At 46.3% G+C, this 26143-nt stretch overlaps 1 protein-coding gene across 1 annotated transcript; it reads left to right on the plus strand.

Moving 5' to 3' along the window:
- Window positions 1-233: 233 nt before the first annotated feature.
- LOC138766243 (protein Wnt-7a-like) lies at window positions 234-24639 on the plus strand. The gene is made up of 5 exons (XM_069943687.1): window positions 234-341; window positions 582-738; window positions 14277-14503; window positions 20437-20708; window positions 23682-24639. The coding sequence occupies exons 2-5, from the start codon at window positions 665-667 to the stop codon at window positions 24159-24161; spliced, it is 1053 nt and encodes a 350-aa protein (XP_069799788.1). The 5' UTR covers window positions 234-341; window positions 582-664; the 3' UTR covers window positions 24162-24639.
- The last annotated feature ends 1504 nt before the right edge of the window (window positions 24640-26143 follow it).

The following is a 26143-nucleotide window of genomic DNA, read 5'->3' on the forward strand; positions in this document are numbered from 1 at the left end:
GTATGTCCCACCCAGCGAGCGATCCCCCCCCCCCCCCTTCCTAGTCCTCTAGCTCTTTCTAAAGGAGGGGGCAGGTGCCGCAGGAATGAATAGGAGAGAATATTTTTTGGCAGGAGTAAGTGAATTGTTCCCCCCCCCCCCTTCTCCTTCACACCCCCCACCCTATAACTACCACACGCCTCCAAACATTTAAGGTAAAATCCGTCCGGGGCAGGCAGCAGTGCGAGGTGCCGCTCATCTGAAGGCATGGAGACTGATCCCACCTGTCCGCAGGTGACAGCTTCCACCTATCCATCAATGAGGCTGAAGGACAGATGTGTGCCCGCTGCGCCCAGGAGAAGGTATACAATGGATATTATTACCCTGGTGGAGGTGGGCATGGAGTTCCTTAGAGATTTCGAAGGCGTTCATGAACCCATCGGGGAGGGAAGCAGTGCCAGACACCAGTCGCATTGTGTGGCACTTGGCATCTGGAAGGAACAGTGACAGCTCTGTAGCCTGGCTCCCATTTTCATCCAGAGCCTCCTTGTGCTCCTCCCTATAACACATGCATCTTCTTGTTCTTCTTCCAACTCCTGCAGGTAGAATGAGCTCGGCAACTTGCGAAGAAGCCAAATCTCCTACAGATTGACAAGCGGAGGGTAAGGACCGGCCTGAGAACAGTATGAGACTGAAGCTGAGCGGCCTGGACCTGTGTCACACTGTGCTTTGCATTGGGTTGATGCTCTGCGGAGAAGGGTGAGTGTCTCTTATTATTATGGGATCATGAGAGATTCTTATATGGAGGGGGTCAGCTTAAGGATCCCGATCCAATAGTTAGACTGAAGAGTAAGCTGGCATAGAGCGTGGTAGGGTGTGCCAACGTCTGCTCACAATGGGCACTGTCGCCACAAGTGATGTTTTCGTGACAAAATACCACCTGGCGCCTCCCCCAGAGCGGCCAAACAAACACACCTGTTCCTACAGCAACCTGCACGCTCAGATTTTCCCTTCTTCCTATGTGCTATGAGTCTAGAGCAGATTGTTCTCAAAGAATGCAGCAGTCTGGCAGCTGTAGGGCTCTCCTCCTGGCACTACTGGTCCCCCCACCCTCCCCTGTCCATCACTCCCCCGGCAGGTTCCTTAGGATGATGCGGGGAGGTCCTCTTCCGGGTGCCCCCGTGTGATCTCTGTCTGCGCCCGGGCTATACAGCTCTGCTACATGTGAAATGCCGTCTTCATGCCATGTACAATGCTGATCTATTCATATATAAGATAGGTTCCAGGTGAAGGAGTAATCGTCTGATACCGAAAGGTCAGATTCTTTCAAATCAACTGGTGCCAGAAATTTGTAATTTACTTCTATTAAAAATATTCTTCCAGTAGTTATCAGCTGCTACATGTCCTGCAGGAAGTGGTGTATTCTTTTCAGTTTGGAGAGCAGGAAAGGTTTTCTATGGGGATTTGCTACTGCTCTGGACAGTTCCCGACATGGACAGAGGTGGCAGCAAAGAGCATTGTGTCAGGCTGGAGAGAATACACCACTTCCTGCAGGACATACAGCAGGTGATAAGTACTGGAAGACTGGAGATTTTTTAACAGAAGTAAATTACAAATTTCTGGCACCAGTTGATCACAAAGAATTTTTTTCTTTAAGCAATAAGCAGAAAAGTGCCTCTTGCCGCTAAAGGGGGCTATCACTATAGTAAGATTCATTTAGGGAATTGCAGTGCATGTGAATCTCTGAAATACTGCTGTATGTTCATCCAATAGGTGTGTATGGAGAAAGATGCAGACTGGTAGTAAGGTTATAGAATTAATGTAATGTCCAAAACTCAACTCAAAGGGTTAATACTGAAAACCTTAAAGGGCACTATCGTCAGTCAGTAAAATATATTTTTAGTTGACATTTACTTAAAATAGTGGACGTCCTGTTATTTCCATTTTTCAGACATGAATCTAGTTTTGTAGCAATATTGGAGGGTGGATGATGGCTACAGAGGGTGGATGATGGCTACAGAGGGTGGATGATGGCTACAGAGGGTGGATGATGGCTGAAGAGGATGGATGATGGCTACAGAGGGTGGATGATGGCTACAGAGGATGGATGATGGCTACAGAGGGTGGATGATGACTACAGAGGGTGGATGATGGCTACAGAGGGCAGATGATGGCTACAGAGGATGGATGATGGCTACAGAGGGTGGATGATGGCTGAAGAGGGTGGATGATGACTACAGAGAGTGGATGATGACTACAGAGGGTGGATGATGGCTACAGAGGATGGATGATGGCTACAGAGGGTGGATGATGGCTACAGAGGGTGGATGATGGCTGAAGAGGGGTGATGATGGCTACAGAGAGTGTATGATGGCTACAGAGGATGGATTATGGCTACAGAGGATGGATGATGGCTACAGAGGATGGATTATGGCTACAGAGGATGGATGATGGCTACAGAGGATGGATGAAGTCTACAGAGGGTGGATGATGGCTACAGAGGGTGGATGATGGCTACAGAGAGTGTATGATGGCTACAGAGGGTGGATGATGGCTACAGAGGGTGGATGATGGCTACAGAGGATGGATGATGGCTACAGAGAATGGATGATGGCTACAGAGGGTGGATGATGCTACAGAGGGTGGATGATGCTACAGAGGGTGGATGATGGCTACAGAGGGTGGATGATGGCTACAGAGGGTGGATGATGGCTACAGAGAGTGTATGATGGCTACAGAGGGTGGATGATGGCTACAGAGGGTGGATGATGGCTACAGAGGGTGGATGATGCTACAGAGGGTGGATGATGGCTACAGAGGGTGGATGATGGCTACAGAGGGTGGATGATGGCTACAGAGAGTGTATGATGGCTACAGAGGGTGGATGATGGCTACAGAGGGTGGATGATGGCTATAGAGGGTGGATGATGGCTGAAGAGGATGGATGATGGCTACAGAGGGTGGATGATGGCTACAGAGGGTGGATGATGGCTACAGAGGGTGGATGATGGCTGAAGAGGATGGATGATGGCTACAGAGAGTGTATGATGGCTACAGAGGATGGATGAAGTCTACAGAGGGTGGATGATGGCTACAGAGGATGGATGATGGCTACAGAGGGTGGATGATGGCTACAGAGGATGGATGAAGTCTACAGAGGGTGGATGATGACTACAGAGGGTGGATGATGGCTACAGAGGGTGGATGATGGCTACAGAGAGTGGATGATGACTACAGGGGGTGGATGATGGCTACAGAGGGTGGATGATGGCTACAGAGAGTGGATGATGACTACAGAGGGTGGATGATGGCTACAGAGGGTGGATGATGGCTACAGAGGGTGGATGATGACTACAGAGGGTGGATGATGGCTACAGAGGGTGGATGATGACTACAGAGGGTGGATGATGGCTACAGAGGGTGGATGATGACTACAGAGGGTGGATGATGGCTACAGAGGATGGATGATGGCTGAAGAGGATGGATGATGGCTACAGAGAGTGTATGATGGCTACAGAGGGTGGATGATGGCTACAGAAGGTGAATGATGGCTACAGAGGATGGATGAAGTCTACAGAGGGTGGATGATGACTACAGAGGGTGGATGATGGCTACAGAGGATGGATGATGGCTGAAGAGGATGGATGATGGCTACAGAGAGTGTATGATGGCTACAGAGGGTGGATGATGGCTACAGAAGGTGAATGATGGCTACAGAGGATGGATGATGGCTACAGAGAGTGGATGATGACTAAAGAGGGTGGATGATGGCTACAGAGGATGGATGATGGCTACAGAGAGTGGATGATGGCTACAGAGGGTGGATGATGACTACAGAGGGTGGATGATGGCTACAGAGGGTGGATGATGACTACAGAGGGTGGATGATGGCTACAGAGGGTGGATGATGGCTACAGAAGGTGGATGATGACTACAGAGGGTGGATGATGGCTACAGAGGATGGATGAAGTCTACAGAGGGTGGATGATGGCTACAGAGGATGGATGAAGTCTACAGAGGATGGATGAAGTCTACAGAGGATGGATGATGACTACAGAGGATGGATGAAGTCTACAGAGGATGGATGAAGTCTACAGATGGTGACTTAAAGGAACTTGTCACCATTCCTGACCTGTCTATTTTAGCAAATACATGTAATAACCATTTTAGAACATCTCTTCTTCTAGCTCTGTGATGTGTCATTCCTCTAGATACATATGACTCAATAACCAACCAATAATTATTATTGAACCATAGATATCTAGTAAGAATAATATTAGAACGGACCATCACACAGCTATATGTATTTTATTACTTGGTGAATTTTATTACTTGGCCATAACACATATTTTTAAAGGTGGACAGGTAAGGAGTGGTGACAGGTCAAGGGCGGTGACAGGTCAGGAGTGGTGACAGGTCAGGAGGGGTGACAGGCCAAGTTTAAAGGGAACCCATCACAGTGAAAATGCAGTCCAGTCTTCAGGCACCATATTTTAGAGAAAAATTAGCTAATCAGATTAATAAACATATATGTGGGGAAAATATTCAGTTGAATCGGAAATGTATTCATTGAAATGTCTGCTTAGTCTGAGCTTAGGAGTCCAGTGGGTGGAGCTAATCAGTAGCTGACAGCAATCTCTTTGTGTACACCTATATTGTTAAGGCTGTCAATATAGGTGACCACCCACTGGACTCCTAAGTAGAGATGATCGAAACTTGGAAAATCCTTGGTTCGATAGAACTCGAACATACCCGAACCTTCTGCATTAGATTGCTGATGCCTTTCCGGTCTGTGGGGAAGTAGGAGACAGCCCGGGTACCGGCTGAAATTCCGTGATACAGCCTATTACCTAGGCTGAATCCCAGAATTCCAGGTGGTACCTGGGCTGTCTCCTCCTTCCCCATGGACAGGGAAGGCATCGGGAATCAAATGCGGCAGGTTCGACAAGGTTCGAGTTCTATAGAACCTAAGATTTTCCGCTGTTCGATCATCTCTACTCCTAAGACCCAGACTGAGCAGAGATTTAAATAAATAAATTTTAAATTTATATATATATATCTTACCCTGCTCTATGATATGCTGATTACAGATTAGGTTTTCAATGTGAGGGTACGTGCACACTACGGAATCGTGACGGAAAACTCATTGTGGATCCCGCCGCTCGCACCGCTCAGGGACTCTGTCGGCTGCACGTGTCTCCGCCCGGGTCATTGACTCCATTCTATGCACGGGCGGATTCCAACGTTTGTCCAAAGAATTAACCTGTTCACCCGCCTATAGAATTGAGTTTATGGGACAGGTGAAGTTGTGCGCCACCGCCAGAGTCCGCGACGGAATCCACAATTGGTTTTCCGTTGTGTGCACGTAACCTAAGGAAGCTGCTTCCAGCCTTATGCAATGCACTCACAAAACCTTACGTTTTGTTATGTTGCTCATTGCGGTCAAATGAAATCATCCCCTGAATTCAGGGACTTTCTGCCATTCTTCTCTGCAGATCTTCTCAGCTCTGTCAGGTTGGATGGGGACTATCGGTGGTGGATGCCATTGTCAGGTCTCTCTAGAGATGTTCCATTGAGTTCAGGTCAGGGCTCTGGCTCGGCCACTCAAGGACCTTCACAGAGTTGTCCCTAACCAGGTTCTGTGTTGTCTTGGCTGTGTGCTTAGTCCTTCTCTTGTTGGAAGATGAAGCTTTAGCCCAATCTGAGGTCCAGGGTGCTCTGGCGCTCTTGTTCCTCACAGTCTCAGACTCCTTTAGGTGCTTTATGCAAACTCCCAGCAGCTTTCATGTACCTGTTGCTAAGGAACAACTTCTTTTTGGCGACTGTGCCATAAAGACCAGCTTTGTAGCTGCAGTGATACTGACCTTCTGGAACTTTCTAGAGATGATCGAACAGCGCTAATGTTCAGGTTTGTACAAACTCGAACTATCGGCATTTGACTTCTGCAGTCTTCCAGCCCGAGTCCCGCCTGGAAAACAGGAATACAACCTATGGCCCAGGCTGTATGTTTTCCAGGCGGGACTTGGGCTGTCTCCACCTTCCCCACGGAACGGGAAGACTGTGGGAGTCAAATACCGATGGCTTGAGTTCGTACGAGCCTGAACATCAGCGCTGTTTGATCATCTCTAGGAGTTTCTCCCATCTGCGTACTCAGCCAGAGTGACCATTGGGTTATTGGTCATCTCTCTTACCAAGGTTCTTCTCCACAGATTAATCTGTTTAATGGTTTAGCTGGCTTTTGAAAAAGTCTTGGTTCTTCCATATAAGAATTATAGAGGCTGCTGTTTTCTTGCAGCAGATGTCCGTCCCCCCTTCTCCCAATATGCTTCTCCACACAGTTCTGTCTCTGAGCTCTATAGGCAGTTTTTCCTCCTCCATGCAATCCTGTCTCTGAGCTCTACAGGCAACTCTTTCCTCCTCCATACAATCCTGTCTCTGAGCTCTACAGGCAGTTCTTTCCTCCTCATGACTTGGTGTTTGCTCAAACATACATTGTCAGCTGTGACACCTTATATAGACAGGGGGCGTGTCTCTCCTAATCCTGTCCAATCAGCTGAGTCTACCACATGTGATCAAGAGAAATGGGAGGAGCCAGAGTTAAATATCAAGTGTCATAGTAAAGAGTCTGATTACTTATGTCCATGTAAAATTCTAATGTCTCCATTTTGGTTGCTTTCGTGCTGTAATGTAGTTTATATTATACAATGTAGTTATAGTGGTTATAGGATAGCATTATGATATCAGGCCACATAGCTGCCGCTTATTCATATATTTTGGCAAATGTGCCCAGGACAGACATGGCTGTGATATCTAGACATGTTCCAGACACGTTATACCAGACCAGACAGAAAAGCAAATCAATCTTAATTAAACAAGCGACTACATGGGAGATGGGTGAGGCTATCGCTCCTATTGTTGTGTGAGGGTAGAAGAAGGCAGAGGAGCTGCAGACGTATGGGGCTATATTTATAACCAGTGTAGGAGATGACTACGATCTGTGGCCGACATCCGCTTTATAGATGGTAATAAAGAGGAACAATCCAAATATGCTACGTTTACCCATTTTTTCCAGTATTCATTATATATATCAATTCTTGACTGTTTTCAAGATCTCTGCTTGCTGTCACTATAAGGGATCAGACATGCAATGGACATATAGATGATGCAGGTACACTATAGTTATAGAACATATGTGTATCTCATGTAACCAGGACAGATTCTTATCCTCTGGCTTTTTATAAAGTTAAGGCTTCTATGACAACAAGCAGAGATCTTGAAAGTATTGATATATAACATATATTGGAGGGTCTCATAACTTTTCTGTGTGTGTGTGTGTGTGTGTAAAGTGTAAAAACTTTTACAAATTTTACAGTCCAATTCACTCAAATCAGCCATTGGATTAAGCTAGGATTCTGAATCGGAATTGGCAGTGCCAGTAGAAGAGCAGGTATGGCTATCAAAGGCAGAAGCAGGGATGCCTATCAAAGGCAGGAACAGGGACACCTATTAATGGCAGGAGCAGGAATGCCTTTCAAAGGCAGGAACAGGGACACCTATTAATGGCAGGAGCAGGGATGCCTATCAAAGGCAGGAACAGGGACACCTATCAAAGGCAGGAGCAGGGACTCCTAACAAAGACACTAAACAGCCATACATATTCGCAGAGATAGGTCCATGGTGTCAAGTACAGCAAATGAGGTAAGTGTAAATGACACTGCATACAGCACAGCCACTAGCAGGGACAGGGACGCCTATCAAAGACAGGAGTCCCTGTTGCTGTACTGTACACTAAGCAGCCTACGCATAAACTAAGACTGATTAATAGAGCTTGTGTCAGCAGCAAAGCATGCAGCACAGCCACTAGCCTTCAGGATGCTTTTCATACAGGAGCAGGGACGTCTGCCTATAATAGGCGTCCCTACTCCTAATGTAATGTAAGTGGCGCCCATGCTATTGATGTAGGGCACCAAGGACATCCGACCATTTGCCAGAAATTAATACCAAAAGAATCTAGATTTATTTTTGGGGGGAAATTTGTAATGACCCCCCCCCCCAAGTTCCTGAGCAACAGGGAACATCCCCCCCCTCCCCGCTGTGACATCCCTGTACCCCATCTAAGCTGTAATACTGAATAATAATAAAAGCTATGACTGAGCTATGAGTCAAATGATTTTTATGGGCTTGTTGAGAAATGGCCGCTGATACGTCTGATCTTGCAAGTAGATCTGTGAGCGCTCGGGCCCGAGCTCCCTGCGTTGTGGGGGGTGAAGAGGTAGAAGACACATGTAAATATATCACACTAGGTTATCTATTATGAATATATGCACATGGATGAATTGTAACGCTGGACTCTTCCTTCATTATGGGAGATAACTTTTAGTGTATTTTTGGAATATTTTTCTTTCTTTCTAGACTCCTCCTATGAGGAGACCATTACCGTAAAGTTTATAATACTGCACTGTATAATACTTAATTTTGAAGGGATTATCTGGGATAAGAAAGGGCACAACTACTTTCTGGCAAAAACAGTGCCACCCCTGTCCTCAGGTTGTGTGTGGTATTACAATTCAATGGAACTGAGTTGCAAAATTACACCCAAACTGATGACAGGAAAGGTGGCCAAGTTTTTTCTAAGATTGGGAAATTTCTTTTTAACTATATAACCTAGTTGGGCCTCTAACTATACACACACATATATATATATATATATATATATATATATGTATATATCAGACAGCATTTTCGATCCTCTATCAATGCAATGTGCAGTTTACAGAAAAGCCGCCATGCCTAAGCTGACAGCCCCCTCCCTCCCTGCTGCATCAGTCTCTGGCTCTCACGAGGCGCAGTGAGCATCCCCTTTTATTCCCTGATAAATAAATAAATAACAATGTGACTTTAGTGTTAAGTGACAGAACGCTTGATCTGTTAGCGGGACACACAGGCGTTTTGTTCGGGCAGGCTGGCAGAGAAAGGCCCCTTGTGTTGTTTGGGGCAGTTCAGTTACAGGCTGTGGAGAGATCGATAGAGGATTTCATGACCTGTTATCTGCCACCATTCCCCCCCCCCCTCCCTTCTTCACATCTTTGCCCAGCTTGGCAAAATAGAGAGCAAGGTTCCTCCTGTTAACCCGTTCCTGACCGAACACTGCTGGGTGAAGCTGGTATCAGTACCCACAGCGGATGGTAAGGAGAGGGGTCTTACAAGTCATCAGAATAAGATTATAAAGAAGCCCCCCTCTTAGCTATCACACCTCTCTGTGACACATACACTTAAAGGGGTTGTCCAGTTTGTAAAACATATAGTAGGAGGGGATTCTTAGTTTATTGGGGAGGGTCTCTATTAAGTCACTCATCTTTTGACCAGAATACACAAAAACAGAAACAAAGAGTGTCTCTCACCCTGGAGGACCCGACCTGTCCCACCTTATACAGACAGTCCATTGATTTAAATGAACACTATGTAATGCACAGTTTCCCCTGTGGTGGCGCTGCAAGGAACTTAATCACTTACTGCCGGGATTCATTACAGGTCACAGGAGGTGATGGTCTCATGATCTTTTAAGAGTCTTAGGAAGATATTTGTTTTCTTTACAGTGAATGTACCACTATGCTTACTGAAAAAGATTTTTGTATACTATCTGGTCAGCTCCAGCGCTGACATGTAGATCCCAGGGGCACGGTGGATTTTTTAAATCACCACCTATCTGCACCAGTTTCTTCATCTGCAGTCTGGCCCACTGTATGCACTGGAGGTCGCCCCAGCATCCCCAGTACACAAATATCTCCTCCCCTGGGTGACGCATCTCCATCAGAATCAGTTCTGGCTGCGTCACCCAGGGGAGGGGATATAGGTGAACTGGGGGGCGCGAAACAGGCGCAGATGTTTGCGGTTACCCCCTGCAGTGGTATGGCGGAGGTACGGCCGGTCACTTGCCAAATGATAAAGTGTGACGCCAGTTCTATGGTGGTTGGCCGTGATATAGCCGGGCCCAATGATGTTACGTCGTGACGCCAGTGCAGGTTGGGCACACAGGTATGGTGGCGCACCTGCTTTTAGTTTGAAGGGCCGGTTATACCTTGTTCCCCTGAGGTCAGTTAACTGCCGAGCTGTTGCGGGGTCCCTTGGGCTGTTGTCACGGTGGTCTGGAGTGGAATAATGACCTACCCGGACTATATGCACTACCACCCACAGAAAGGGGAGATGACCCAAGGAATGTTTGTGTGTGTTGGTGTGGGGTGAGGAATCACAGAGTCTCTTTATCATAAATAAGGTCTGCTTTACTTGGAAAATACTGGTGTACAGCAAGTCATACAGCTTTGCTTTGAAATGATACTTCACACTTAATAAGACACTTAATAAGTTAGAATCCAGATCTGTAGTGAGTGGATAGGGAGAAGTACAGTCGTACGGACTAAGTTGCGTGCTGAGAGTAGATGATCAGAAGAAAAGAGAGGAGGATGTCGTGAGAGTCCCAACCCAATTAGTACTGTGCTCTGCCGGGATGTTGGAGGATGAGGTAGAACAATACTTGAGAAGAAAGAGAGAATACCTGTGCCTGTGTTTTGACTCTTGGGTCTTTGCATCACCTATTGCCCTACCAGTGTCAGGGATCCTGTTCTAGTGGGTGACAGAAGCCCCAGGCCTTGTTACCTGGGATGAGCGGAATGCTGAGGGTTCCCTGCTGACACCCGCCCTGTGAGATAGAGTTCATAGACTTCTAGCAACTTTGCTCTATCCGGATCAGTTCCTAACCTTCTGCTTTGTGACTCTCCTAGTCCACGGCGTGGGTTGAGATGATCTCTGACTTGTCCTATACCTCCCAACTTTTGCAAAGAGCAAAGAGGGACATGTGTGCCGCGGCCCCCATAGCCACACCCCCATAGCGACCCTCCATAGCCATGCCCCCATAGCAACCCTCCATAGCCACTACCCTACAGTCACCACATGCTGCTGACTGAATAGTGCCCTATACAGTATCTAATCCCCCCAAAATGCCCTATGTAGTATCCAATCCCCCATTATAGTGCCCCACATAGTATCCAATCCCCCCAATAGTGCCACACATAGTATCCAATCCCCCACATAGTGCCCCACATAGTATCCAATGCCCCCATATAGTGCCCCACATAGTATCCAATGCCCCATATAGTGCCCCACATAGTAGCCAATGCCCCATATAGTGCCCCACATAGTAGCCAATGCCCCCATATAGTGCCCCACATAGTAGCCAATCCCCATATAGTGCCCCACATAGTAGCCAATCCCCCCATATAGTGCCCCACATAGTAGCCAATTCCCATATAGTGCCCCACATAGTAGCCAATCCCCCCATATAGTGCCCCACATAGTAGCCAATCCCCATATAGTGCCCCACATAGTAGCCAATCCCCATATAGTGCCCCACATAGTAGCCAATCCCTCCATATAGTGCCCCACATAGTAGCCAATCCCCCATAGAGTGCCCCACATAATAGCCAATGCCCCCATATATGCCCCACATAGTAGCCAATCCCCCATATAGTGCCCACATAGTAGCCAATGCCCCCATATATGCCCCACATAGTATCCAATCCCCCAATAGTGCCCCACATAGTAGCCAATCACCCCATATAGTGCCCCACATAGTAGCCAATGCCCCCATATAGTGCCCACATAGTAGCCAATGCCTCATATATGCCCCACATAGTAGCCAATGCCCCCATATAGTGCCCCACATAGTAGCCAATCCCCCATATAGTGCCCCACATAGTAGCCAATCCCCCCATATAGTGCCCCACATAATAGCCGATCCCCCATATAGTGCCCACATAGTAGCCAATGCCCCCATATATGCCCCACATAGTAGCCAATCCCTCATATAGTGCCCCACATAGTAGCTAATCCCCCATATAGTGCCCCACATAGTAGCCAATCCCCATATAGTGCCCCACATAGTAGCCAATTCCCCATATAGTGCCCCACATAGTAGCCAATGCCCCCATATAGTACCTACATAGTAGCCAATGCCTCCATATAGTACCCACATAGTAGCCAATGCCCCCATATAGTGCCCCACATAGTAGCCAATGCCCCCATATATGCCCCACATAGTAGCCAATTCCCCCATATAGTGCCCCACATATTATCCAATCCCCCATATAGTGCCCCACATAGTATCCAATGCCCCCATATATGCCCCACATAGTAGCCAATGCCCCCATATAGTGCCCCACATATTATCCAATCCCCCATATATGCCCCACATAGTAGCCAATGCCCCCATATAGTGCCCCACATATTATCCAATGCCCCCATATATGCCCCACATAGTAGCCAATGCCCCCATATATGCCCCACATAGTAGCCAATGCCCCCATATAGTGCCCCACATATTATCCAATCCCCCATATAGTGCCCCACATAGTAGCCAATCCTCCCATTTGTGTGACCCGACCAGAAAAACAATAAACCAGTAACTCACCTGTCCCCCCACAGGTCCCAGCAGCTCCTCTCCCGGCAGAGCGCGCACTTCTGTCATCCTCCGGGGCGGGCAGCGGGGTATACAGACACTGACTGTGCCGGAAGTAATTCATGATAGAGGCTGCAGGTCACTTCCGGCACAGTCAGTGTCTGTATACCCCGCTGCCCGCCCCGGAGGATGATGGGAGTGAGCGCTCTGCCGGGAGAGGAGCTGCTGGGACCGGCGGACAGGTGAGTTACTGGTTTATTGTTTTTTTTGGTGGGGCCACATATAATGTAGGACACTGGGTGCCGTTCCGGGACCGCGGGACAGCGCCCCGAAAAGGGGACTGTCCCACGGAATCCGGGACAGTTGGGAGCTATGCTTGTCCTCTCTAGTGAAGGGTTTAACACTGCATAGTGCTGAGTGGAGTTACTGAAGAAGAACCGGTTAACTTCATGTGCCTGGGTCTGCATCTAGACTGCACACTGAGACTGGGGATCTGGCAGGGGCCAGTGCCCAACTGGACTGCTATAAAAAGTGTTCTGGCTTGTGACCTTTCTCTACAGAGTCTAGTGACAAAAGACTTCCTCTACCCATGTGACTTCCTCTGTACAGCCCCTGTAAGGTGTGCTGTAAATGGGTGAGGAGTGTATATGTGAAAAGAAAAGAGAGAAATGATAGGACAGAAGAAGAAAACACGCTCATTGGTCTACAGATCAATGTGACATACAAACAAACAATAACCCTATCAGTTCTACAGCTGTGCAATACCTAAGGGCATATACTTACAATAGCGACATCTTGTGGCGAAACTTTATCACTACTAAATAACCACTTACATACAAAAGTACAGGCTTTTGCGAGGTGTGTAACCAATAGCAAAACCCATGGTGGGACATCACATGTTGGGATGCGGTCGGCGGCAGTTTGGTCTAATTGGGGTCCCATGCACCCACCATAGAATGTGGTTCTAAGGCGCCATCCCCCATCTGTACGAAACATGTGATCATCTGGTTATGTCATGTGAAGTTGTATAGGCCACATATAGCAGCCTTATATTAAGGGATGTGTCTAGGTCACAGTCTTCATTAACCAAAGACTGGGACCACATATCCTACCAGATGCAAAATGCTGGATTTGTTCCTTCCAAAATTGTTCCATTTCACCCCATGGCAACTATGCCGGATTACCAGATGACTGGGAGAGACCCCTCTGCCCAGGGCTTTTCTGGTTCCCATCTCTTAGTCCGTCCATGCTTTTCCTCACACCATCAGAACAGAAGTCCTCCCCATTCCTAGAATAGGCTGCTAATAGTAATGTATTGTGTGGTCAGTGTGTTACATTCTGTGAATGACTCTCAGTCCTCTGCTGTATCAATATTCATGAGGTTGTATCGTCTCAATGCAGCGGAAACTGGGAACATTGAGAAGATGGCGAGTGGGTGGGGGAAGCTTTATCTGGCATTGTAGCCCTCGAAAAGAGCAGGTGCAGGGCCGTCCTCACACTGTATATGTCCTCACTTCATCTAGACTGACCTGTGCCTCAGACAATATATATATATACAGTATACAAGTCACACAAAATATTGGTGACTTGGATTAAACTTGCTGTTGCAGGACAAGCAAGAAAAAGATGACGGAAGAAAACAGCTTTGGCTGTCCAGGCATGATGGGAATTGGAGTTTTGCATTATCTGAGGGGCTGCTTAAGTGTATAGGAATCAGCCGCAATACCAGACATAGCCCAAAGACAAGAGTGGCGCTGTTTTCTCCGGTCACCTTTTTAATTCAGAGGTCATTTTATACATTTTTTGTATTCACATTGAATGCGCTGTTCTCCGTTCTCTTTTTTAGAGGTGTGTCTTCTGTGCTAGCTCTTGGGGCCAGTATTATCTGCCGAAAAATGCCAGGCCTTTCGCCAAGACAGAGGGACTTCTGTGAAGCTCGTCCAGATGCCATGGTAGCCATAGGTACGGGTGCGCGACTAGGAACCGAAGAATGCCGCTACCAGTTTCAGAACAGCCGGTGGAATTGCAGCTCCTTGGCGGAACCAAGTCTCTTTGGACCGGAGCTAAAAGTAGGTACGTGTGAGGTGCCCGACCTATACAGAGGCCTGATACCTGACTACATACATATAATGGCATTCAATGGCCAACAGGACCAGAATGTCTTCCTTAGTGGCCATACACCTTAGAGAGCTGACAGCTAATCCTCCTGTCCTCCGCACACATGCAGTATAACCACCACTGACTGATCCCAGCATATTCCACTAGACCACCAGGGACTAACCCCAGCATATTCCAGTAGGCCACCAGGGACTAACCCCAGCATATTCCACAAGACCACCAGGGACTAACCACAGCATATTTCACTAGGCCACCAGGGACTAACCACAGCATATTCCACTAGGCCACCAGGGACTAACCCCAGCTTATTCCACTAGGCCACCAGGGACTCATCTGAGTATATTGGTCCCTTTTTCTTTGCATTGTGTAGTTCAGCAGGTGAGATAAAATATACATCTGGCAGAACTGATATCTGCAAATCCTCCCTTCTCATACATAGCTCCCTTGTGCCCTGGGAAAATACCTGCACACTTGGGTAAGTGGAGTGTCAATGTACAGTATATATAAGAAATGATAAGAGATCTAATGTGTATGGCTTTATGCTACTCATTGCTGCTATGATTTCCATTATTACTTGAATGGCATTATCCTGAATGGAATGGTTGGGGGGCCTGCTACACAATTACATTGGGGTCCCCCTGGGTACTACATTTTGTAAATAAGTAATTCCATATAATGGAGCTCACCAACTGTATTACAGCTGGAACATATATAATAATAAGAAATGTACACAGTCCCATCCTGTGATCGTAATTCATGTCTAGTATAAATACTGATACTTGGTAACACATTGTGCGTTTCCAAATTCCTTTGTCTCCCGGCAGTAAATCCACAGTGTTTGCATTAGATGTTGTCTTATCATTTCTATCATTCTTCATTATTTAGGTGATTTTGTACACTAGGGATGGTGTGGTGTCCCACCATGGGTGTTTCTACTTAAAACACATCTCCTAAAAGCCTGGTGCCTCAAAAGCAAAAGTGGTGATGAAGTATTGTATAGGTTTGCCACTAGGTGTCAGTATTATATGTATCCGTGTATATATATGTTGCAAAGCTGTAGTCATGTAAGGGTTATTGTTTTTTTGCGATCTGTACACCAATAATAGCTATTTTTTTCTTCTTCCTATCTCTGTCCTTTCTTCTCGCACTTTCTTCTCCACCACTCACAGGAGCTGTTGCATACACCCTGTAGGAAGTTGTGACATGGTGAGAGGAAGTGTAGACCCACACTTAGTTCAGTTTCTTTCTGTTTCTAAGTGGAGAAAGACACACAGATCAGGCATCCCTGCTGAGCTTAGCCAGGAGCCTGGCTCTGCCAGGTTCCCTGTCCTGGACAAACCAGCTGTAGTGTATCCCTATGAAGAACACAGAGACTTTCCTTCTTAAAGCAACACTTATCCTCACAATGCAGTGCTAAACACCTACAGAGAGGACAAGTCAGAGATCACACCAACCCACACTGTGACCATCTCAACACAGTGCAGGACAGTATCTTAAAAGTAGAGGAACTGTTCCTGGATAGAGTAAAGAAGCTAAGAGCCTACGTACTCTATCTTGCAATGCAGGTGACACCGGGACACCCTCGGACACTTTGCTTAACTCAAGTAACCAAGACTGGGGCTTGTGTCACCCTGATAGGACAGGTAACTTGACACTGCAGGGCAAAAGGTGGTATAGCGACAAAGGTCGACACACGGGCACAAGTGTTCTTCTTCTAAGGTTCCGGCAGAGCACAGTACTACATTGGGTTGGGACTCTCACAACCTACTCCTCTCCACTCCTCCTAACTCTCTCTACTCTTCTCAGCATGCAACCAAGTCAGCACTGCTACTATACCTCATCAGCTCTCAGTTTAGATCTAGTGAAGTCAAGTCTGTATCAGTCAAGTATTATTCATCTGCATCACAGAAGATTTATTATTAAAAAAGAAAGTTTATTTCTTCTACTGGGACTCAGTGATCATTGCACCAGCACCTACACACCAGCCACACTTGGGTCATTTCCGCTTTCAGTGGGTGGGGGTACCAACAGCCCAGGTGGGTCATAAATCCACTCTAGACCACCGTGATAAGCGCCCAAGAGACCCATCACAACTCGGCAGGTCACCGACCATTGGGGAAAAGTATAGCTAGCCACAAAAAACTGAAAAACTGAAAGAATACAGAGTTATGTGGGGGCTCAGTGTGTGGAAGTGACCCCAGAACAGCACTAATATATATATTATCACCATACTGTACCTCTCAACATACCATCACACTGTTACTGACCATATCATCCATCATCATACTACTACCCCTTCATCCTCCTGCACCTCCATCATCATACTACTACCCTTCATCCTCCTGCTCCTCCATCATCATACTACTACCCCTCTCATCCTCCTGCTCATCCATCATCTTACTACTACCCCTCTCATCCTCCTGCCCTTCCATCATCATAGTAGTACCCCACTCATCCTCCTGCCCTTCCATCATCATAGTAGTACCCCCCTCATCCTCCTGCCCCTCCATCATCATAGTAGTACCCCCCTCATCCTCCTGCCCCTCCATCATCATAGTAGTACCCCTCTCATCCTTTTGCCCCTCATCAGCATACCAGTACCTCCCTTATCATTCTCCAGCTCGTCCATCTGTATTTAAAACAAAAAAAACAGCTGTACTTGCCTCACCTGTCAGGTTCCTCTAGTGCCCCAGAGACTCCTCTCCCTGCTCTGCTTGAGTGAGATCGCCAACGCCGGAAGGGGGCGGGGCTTTCTGCTGCGGGGTGGGGCTTCCCGAGACTACCCAGGACATGGTTTTGCCGGGGCTGTCTCCTCAGAGTCCGGCAGACCCAGCAAAACCATGTATTTATCCTGCTGCAGCTGGGGCCCACTGAGGACAGGCAGCATCATCCTATGGCTGTCTGGGGGCCCCAGCTGCTGGACAGGCAGTGGGAGTGGGGGAGGGGCCCACCGGAGGATCCTCCGGTCCTCTGGTGGCCCAGTCCGACACTGTTCATACCCCCCACTAGAACCAGCAGGGAGAAGTGCATGGCTGAGCGCTTCTCTCCCTTTCTCCATTTTTTAGCTGCAGGAGATGGTCCCATAGACTTCTATAGAAGTGATGAGACAGGGCAGACTGGGGAGAGAAAGCATTTCCACTAGTTCTCATGATCTATGCAGGTCTGCACACCCAGACCATCACCAAACAAAACTTTTGACATGTTTCTAGGACCTATCCAATTTTTATTTTAAAAGTGACGGTACCCATGTAAAAGAAATGTGTCATCAGAAAATGTACATGTTTAAAGTGTCACTGTCGTTATAACTTTGATGTGATATAAAGCAAGCTTGCAATTTACATTCATTATTTGTTTTGTTGTTATCATGCTGTAAAACAAAGCTGAACTTACCAGAAATCCAGGTCCAGTCTCCTAAAGGCAGATTTTCTGATTTGTGCTGGTTGTAGAAAAACAGACTAAACACAGGAATTCCGGCCAGTACAGAGAGTCATGGCTCAATGTGTCCATCAGTCACATGACTGTCTTCTCTCTTTGAGCGCTCAGATGGCTTGGGACACACAGGACTTCCTGTTTTCTGACTGTTTCCTGTTTTTTGAGAAAATAAAAAACTGTCATAAAACAGGAAGTGCTGTGTTTTCCATGATAAATAAAATTAGGAATGTAAATTGCTAATTTGCTTTATATGACCTCCACTGTTTTTCAAAGTTATAACGACAGTGATACGTTAAAGAGAACCTGTCACCCCCCCCCCCCCCCCCCATGGCGGGGTGAAGGCCGCCCAACGCCCCGCTAGAGCCCCAGATACTTACCCCATCCCGCCAAGTCCCGCTCCTGGAGATGGTCCTGGGACGGAGATATCCTTGTCGGAAGCCCAGCGCACAAGCTGCAGAGGTGAGTCCGACGCCCATAGAGAATGACGGCTCCATTCATTCTCTATGGGCATTGGACTCATCTATGCAGCACGCGCGCCGGGCTTCCGACTAGGATATCTCCTTCTTGGGGCCGGCTCCAGGAGCGGGACTTGGCGGGATGGGGGTAAGTATCCGGGGCTCTAGTGGGGGGTCGGGCGGCCTTCACCCCGACACAGGGGTGACAGGTTCCCTTTAAACGTTTTTATGTTAAACATATTTTTTGTGATTTGTTGGTAATTTTTTTTCTTTCAATTTTGCATTATACTACCTATGTTTCTCGTCCTGGCTCTCATTAATAAAAGAAAATATAGGCAATATATGGTTTTTTGAGCTGTATGCTGGTTTGCAAATTGCACTTGCTGTAACCACTGCAGAATCTCAAAGCAAGTCTCAAAATATAGGGGGAGATTTATCAAACATGCTGTAAAGTGAAACTGTCTCAGTTGCCCCTAGCAACCAATCAGATTCCACCTTTCATTTTCCAAAGAGTCTGTGAGGAATGAAAAATGGAATCTGATTGGTTGCTAGGGGCAACTGAGCCAGTTTCACTTTACACCGTGTTTGATAAATCTCCCCGATAGTGTGTGAATATATCCTTACTGTGTGCAAACACCTTCCATAGCTAGATATCTCACTGGGCTGGTTTCGCTATACACATGGATGGTGGCTTTGGCCTGAATGTGCATGTTCTTTGCAGCAGGAAGAGACAAGTAAGCTGCCTCCAGACACCTCCATCCCTCACACTCACCTTCCCCGCTCTCTCACTTCTATTTCTGTCAAGTCTTTTGGTCTCCGCTGCAGTATCTTTTCTCCTTCCACTAAACATCTTCAGAATGAGAGGTCTACAATGGGGTCAAAAGGCTTAACAATGGAAGCAGCAGGGGAGCCGGAAAGGTGAGTATGGGGACTTCTTTATTTTAAGTGTTCAGAAAGGAGTATACTGTGCTTCTCCTAAAACAAAACAGGGTCTTATATGCTTTTTTTTCTCAGTAAAAAGTACTAGGGCTTATTTTCAGGGTAGGTCTTACAGTATGATCCCACTCTGTAAGGTAATTGGCCGCCATACTGTCTCCATACTGTATACTTCCATCCCCCCTCTGCAGGTACTGTATACATCCTCCTCTCTGCAGTAAGCCCCCCCCCCTACTGTATACCTCCCTCCCCCCTTTGTAGTTCTTCCCCATACTATATATATCCCCCTCTGCAGGTATTCCCCATACTGGATATATATATATATATATATATATATATATATATATATACATACCTTCCCATCTTCCTTCATCGCCCCATATTCAATGTCCCCTACTGTGCATCTTCTTACCCCTCATCCCTCCCCTACAGCTTGTGTTGCGCAGATGAGGGCGGAGCATAACAAGTCGGGCCCTGATTGGCTGATGTTCAACCACCCAGTGTCAGGGATCTGGTCAGCTGACTGTAACTAGCGCATATATTTTTTTGGTAGGTCTTATTTTTGGAGAAACACGGTAGCAAAACTTGATTTTAAATTGGAAAGCCCCTTTAAGCACTGATACCCAATCCTCACTGCACGCAAACACAATAATGAATTCTATTTCTATTAATTACATTGCGTTTCGTCTTTCATGAATGAAGTCTTAAGGGGATAATAAGATAAGCTGAATCTTGCTGATGGCTGCATTCTCTGATAAGTGTTATCTCAGTGAGATGCTCCACCTGCACAGACATGTCCGATATAGTCATCTCCTTGTATTAATCTCCAGAACCCAATTACACTTCAGGCAATAATAAATGGAACCTAAAAAATTTCATACTGCTTATATAGCACTGCCATATACTGCAGAGCGGTACAGAAATTGCAGCCAGACACCTAGAGAATGTAGAGGCTCCATGCAGATCTTCTCTTTAGTCGGTTTGAACCCAGGTCCCCAGCGTTACAATGCAATGGTGCTGACCCCTGGGTGACTGCTGTTAATAATTCTTCATTTTGCTTTACAGGCAGCCGAGAAACAGCCTTTTACTATGCCATCCTGTCAGCTGGTATTGCCCATGCCATCACCAATGCCTGCAGTCACGGGAACCTCACCTACTGCGGTTGCGATCGGGATAAACATGGAAACCAGGACCCCGATAAAGGCTGGAGATGGGGGGGCTGCTCCGCTGATGTGAGACATGGGATACGCTTGTCCAAAGAGTTCCTGGATGCCAGGGAAGTGAAGCGCAATGCCCGCACCCTCATGAACCTGCACAATAACCTGGTGGGGAGAAAGGTATTATAAAAAATCGAATTAACATTTTCATGGTCCTAAGGGATGTTCCATTCCTTAAAGGGATAATCCCATCATAACTAATATAGTTATACTTTCCCTCTCATTGTTGACAGCTCATTGTCTAGGTTACCAACCACCACTCTGCTCTAAAAGCAGTGGTCTGGCTAGTATATATATCTCTAATGTACATGTTAGCTCATTGTCTAGGTTACCAACCACCACTCTGCTCTAAAAGCAGAGGTCTGGCTAGTATATATAGTTATAATATACATGCTAGCTCATTGTCTAGGTTACCAACCACCACTCTGCTCTAAAAGCAGTGGTCTGGCTAGTATATATCTATAATGTACATGTTAGCTCATTGTCTAGGTTACTAACCACCACTCTGCTCTAAAAGCAGTGGTCTGGCTAGTATATATAGCTATAATGTACATGCTAGCTCATTGTCTAGGTTACCAACCACCAATCTGCTCTTAAAGCAGTGGTCTGGATAGTATATATCTATAATGTACATATTAGCTCATTGTCTAGGTTACCAACCACCACTCTGCTCTAAAAGCAGTGGTCTGGATAGTATATATCTATAATGTACATGTTAGCTCATTGTCTAGGTTACCAACCACCACTCTGCTCTAAAAGCAGTGGTCTGGATAGTATATATTTATAATGTACATGTTAGCTCAATGTCTAGGTTACCAACCACCACTCTGCTCTAAAAGCAGTGGTCTGGCTAGTATATATAGCTATAATGTAAATGTTAGCTCATTGTCTAGGTTACCAACCACCACTCTGCTCTAAAAGCAGTGGTCTGGCTAGTATATATAGCTATAATGTAGATGTTTAGCTATAAAGGGGGGGATATATCACTGTGCGCTCATATGTACCTTGGAGAAAAGGAGCTTCTTTCCTCCGACATACGCCCCACTCGCCTGATGGGAGGGCAGGGGGCATGGCAAAGCGGGGAGGAGGCATGTCCTCCTCCTGCGCCTGATTTATCATGATTTGCACCTGTGAGCAGGCGTAAATAATCCCAGGAAATGTACACCAGCTCCGGAGCAGGCATAGATTTCTGCTCCTTCCACCTTAGGCCATATTCACATGTTCCGTGAAATTGTCAGTGGTCGCGGATCCGCAGCCATGGACAATTTTAGGGACCATCGAAGTAAATGTGGCCATTCACATCATCTGTGCCGCGACCCACACTGAAAAAATACGACATAGTAGTGCGCATTGCAGCACGGATCCCCCCCGCCGCAGAGATGACAGGAGAGCATGATGTGCTCCCCTATCATATCATCTACTTCTCACCTAATCCCCACACTGACTGGCTTCATCTTCACCAGAAGTGGCCTGGACTGTGCTACCTTCTCCTGGCAGCATAGTCCAGGTCACTTTCAGTAAGTGCTTGTAGTAGGTGAGTAGTAGATGAGATTACAGGAGAGCACTTCATGCTTCATGGGATGGGGGGGATCTGTGCCGGGAGGTGGTGGAGGGGGCTCCGGCTAGGGGATCCATGCCGTGTGAATAAGGGGGGTGCACGGGGTTGGAGCTTTAATATATAAATGCCCTCCATTATAGGGAGCAAAATGGAAGAACTCCCAAGAACTTGGGGACCCAAAAGATCCAACATTAGCTCTTACTTGGGCTACAACCGTATATAAAACTGAATTGTAGAATAAATTAAAGGGAAAACATATATTATAGATATATTTTTAAAAATTCTTTTTTTTTTTTCTATTTAAAATGTCTATGTAAATTTAAATAACAAGCAGAGATCTTGAAAACTTTTCTTCTTACAAAGTACGTGATAATTACCAGAATGCCAACAAGATTTCCCACTCAACAATGACATGGCAATGTCTGCTTATACCGCTTCTCGCCTTTTGACAATGTTCACAGATTTACTGTGGGTTTATTGTGGATTTTCTCAAGTCAAAAATTGCACAACAAATCTGCAAAACCCTCACGTGTGAACATAGCCTTAACATGTACCTATCATCTCCTGCAATGAGTTGGAGAGACCAATAAGCTGGGGAGGGAAGAGCTCAGCTTTGTGCTTTTTCTGGCTCTAACATCCGGTAGGGGACACTACACACAGACCCTGACCGATCAAAATTTTTGACACCTGTGTTGTTTAAATTAAATCCTTTAAATTAGTCCATTGAAAATACCACTCAGCTGGATGCGTCTGCTCCTTTTGTGCAAACAAACCTGCTAATATCCCCCCTGTTGCTATGTACCTGATGTTTGTGGCACCACTCTTCTTTTTGATTAAAGGGGTTATCCAGCGCTACAAAAACATGGCCACTTTCCCCCTACTGTTGTCTCCAGATTGGGTGGGGTTTTGAAACTCAGTTCCATTGAAGTAAATGGAGCTTAATTGCACCTGAAGACAACAGTAGGGGGAAAAGTGGCCATGTTTTTGTAGCGCTGGATAACCCCTTTAAGATCACATATGGTAATCAACTTCATAGGAGCACTGGGGGGGCGTTCCTCTGTCCCACAGAGTACCCCCCTTGGCTAGCCCGCCACCTCTTTCGGTAATACCTACTATACATATTCATCAGGGTGCTGAGGAAGTCCCGCCAGTCACATGCTAGATCTGTGAGCGGAGTGAGCAGAGGCTGCCAGGGGAGGTGTCCGCGAGCTGGGGCAGAATGGCAGTGTCCCCCCGTGGCGGACTCCCACCCCTGGACTCCCACCAATCAAAATTTATGACATGTCAACATTAAACTGGTTTACGCGACAATTTTTTAACCATTAAATAAGGAAATAACAGAAAATAATCCTCAATTTTGGATTCTGTTAGCTGGAATGGCTCCATTGATTCCAGTGAGAACAGTGTAATTCCTTGTTCCCCCTGTGGTGGCGCTGCCATGAAAAAAAAAACACCGGGGGGTACCCCAGTAACATAAATGGCTGCACTTTTTTAGAAGTTTCTTTCTCAGTCATTTCTTTCTTCTTCTTTTCCAGCTCCTAGAGAAGAACGTCCGCTTGGAGTGTAAGTGTCATGGCGTCTCGGGTTCTTGTACGGTGAAAACTTGCTGGGTGACTTTGCCTCATTTCAGAGAGGTGGGCTTCATGCTGAAGGACAGGTACAAGGAAGCCGTGATGGTGGAACCTATGAGGGCAAGACGACAACAACTTCCAACATTCCTTAAACTAAAAAATCCTCAAAGCTACAATAAGCCAGCGGAGATAGACCTGGTGTATATAGACAACTCTCCCAACTTCTGCGAGAAAGACAATACCACGGGAAGTATGGGAACGCATGGGCGTCTGTGTAACCGAACGTCCTCCGTGTCTGACAGCTGTGAGCTCCTGTGCTGTGGTCGGGGATATAAGACCTTTCAGTATACACACACATGGCAGTGCCACTGCAAGTTCCATTGGTGCTGCCACGTCACCTGCAATACATGCAGTGAAAGGACGCAAGCCTACACCTGCAACTGAGAAAGAGGCCACTGGAGCCCATCTTGTGGATGTTGGATTGCTTTATGATGCTGCAAATATTCTTTTATACAGTCAAGTCACTGAATGGAGAAGAAAATGAACAGACATGAACTGCTGGAATTATATAAGTATCAATGACTCAACCGTCCATGATCAGAGGGAATGGACTTCCATGGTCAGCGGCCCTAACCCATTGGGCCTTCCCCTATATTCTATAACCAGAAGACCCATGTAAGCCCCCAATACTTGTGTTTTAGCTGTAAATGAGTAGTGGTCATTGCATCTTGGAAGATAGAGTAACACTTTAAATCCTGACATGGTGTGGTTTGTATGGATTTATTCAGATGCAAGGAGTAAATACCTGACATGGAATGATTTGTGCACATTGGAGCCATCTCTAGTATCAATATGAAATATATAAAGGCATATAAAGGTTTCAGTACCCAGTATGAAAGAACCCATATCTTATTCAGTTAAATGGTCAGAGTGTAATACTGCTTTTCTCCAGCAGTGGCCACTACAGGACAAAAGTAACAGCTGATCGCTGGAGATTTCAGGAGCCAAACCCCTGACAACCTATCGATAGAGAAGGGGATCAGGCCAGTGTCATATATTCCTGGTATTAGAGACTATCTGATTGCCTTTTTACAAGAATACATGCTGTAGTGCAAACAGTTGGAGGCACTTCTGACTCGTTTCTGAAATTTAATTGGGAATCCGACTCTTGAGACCCTTGCTGGGTTACTGCAGCGTTTCCAGTGACCCGCTGTGTGTCCAAACAAATTGAAGCGTTGTTTGTGTAATGCAGGACAGGATAGGTCCTTGAGAGACCCTCCAACTCTTAAGACCCTCTAAGGGTTACCTCAGCGCTGCCAGTCATACTGTGCAAGAAACTGCAGCACCATCCTGTTCAAGTGAACCTAGAACATGTGAAGAATATGCATCTCTTCTTCACGTATTCCTAGTTCACTTCAACAGGATGGTGCTGCAGTTTTTTTGCCCAGCGTTTGACTGGAAGCGCTGGAGAAACTCATCAAGAGTCTCAAGAGTTGGAGTGAACACTGGCAACAAAGAGCGTCTCTCTTGGGAGGACCCGTCCTGTCCTGCAATATACAGATAACGCTTTAATTTGAATGGACCTTGTGCAATACTTTATTTCCCCTGGGGTGGCGCTGCAAGGAAATCTAACACTTAGGGCTCTTATTACATGAGGTGATGTGTGCTGTAAATGTGTGTGGATCTGGTAGTCTATTACAAGGCTCAAGCGTGTGAAGAGATATGTGGCCGACAAACAATGATGCAAAATGAAGCAATCGGTATAAGAATGAGCTCAGATTGATGTACTAGGGCCCTTACTGCCAAATTTCCATACAATTGGTGGTGTCAATCGACCCTTTTAACAGATAGGGTCTGTACAAAATGGACAACTCCTTTATATTGGTTAAAAAACAAAAAACAAAAACATGGCCGCTTCCTTCTAAAAACAGCGCCACACCTGTTTCTAGGTTTTATGTTGTATTACAACTTAGCTCCATTCGCTGAGTTTCAATGAGGACAAGAGTGGTGCTGTTTCTGGAAGAAAGAGGCCATGTTTTTCTAATCCTGAATATCTACTGATCTCTAATGGTGGACAACCAGGGGTCTGGGGATCACACCCATATGATGCCCATGTAAAGCTGTCCTAAGATTGGGACTAAAGTGATATAATTCTGTGATGGGTTGGATTATAAATACACAGGTATAGTAAGGTACAGTGCCCTCTAGGGAGAATTTTAAGGATTATTCCACTTTTAACATATATAATGTTCAAAGGATGTGTTAAAGTGTTGTATTATAACTTTATTGGGATTCTGTCCCCGTGTGCTGAGTTTCGAGACCATGTGTGGAGGAGGTTGCATTGTTTGAGATCAATACAGCCACCATAATATTCTTATATGTTGTAGATACAGTTCATGTGATCTTATTGGTGAAAACAGTTATGT

The sequence above is a fragment of the Dendropsophus ebraccatus genome, chromosome 10 (assembly GCF_027789765.1).
Source record: "Dendropsophus ebraccatus isolate aDenEbr1 chromosome 10, aDenEbr1.pat, whole genome shotgun sequence".
NCBI classification, from domain to species: domain Eukaryota; kingdom Metazoa; phylum Chordata; class Amphibia; order Anura; family Hylidae; genus Dendropsophus; species Dendropsophus ebraccatus.

Bases quoted from the DNA above. Each gene is read 5' to 3' on its own strand.
- LOC138766243 (XM_069943687.1), top strand. From the start codon at position 665: ATGAGACTGAAGCTGAGCGGCCTGGACCTGTGTCACACTGTGCTTTGC. The intron at 14,504-20,436 runs GTACGTGTGAGG...TTTGCTTTACAG, and splicing joins TGGACCGGAGCTAAAAGTAG to GCAGCCGAGAAACAGCCTTT. The intron at 20,709-23,681 runs GTATTATAAAAA...CTTCTTTTCCAG, and splicing joins ATAACCTGGTGGGGAGAAAG to CTCCTAGAGAAGAACGTCCG.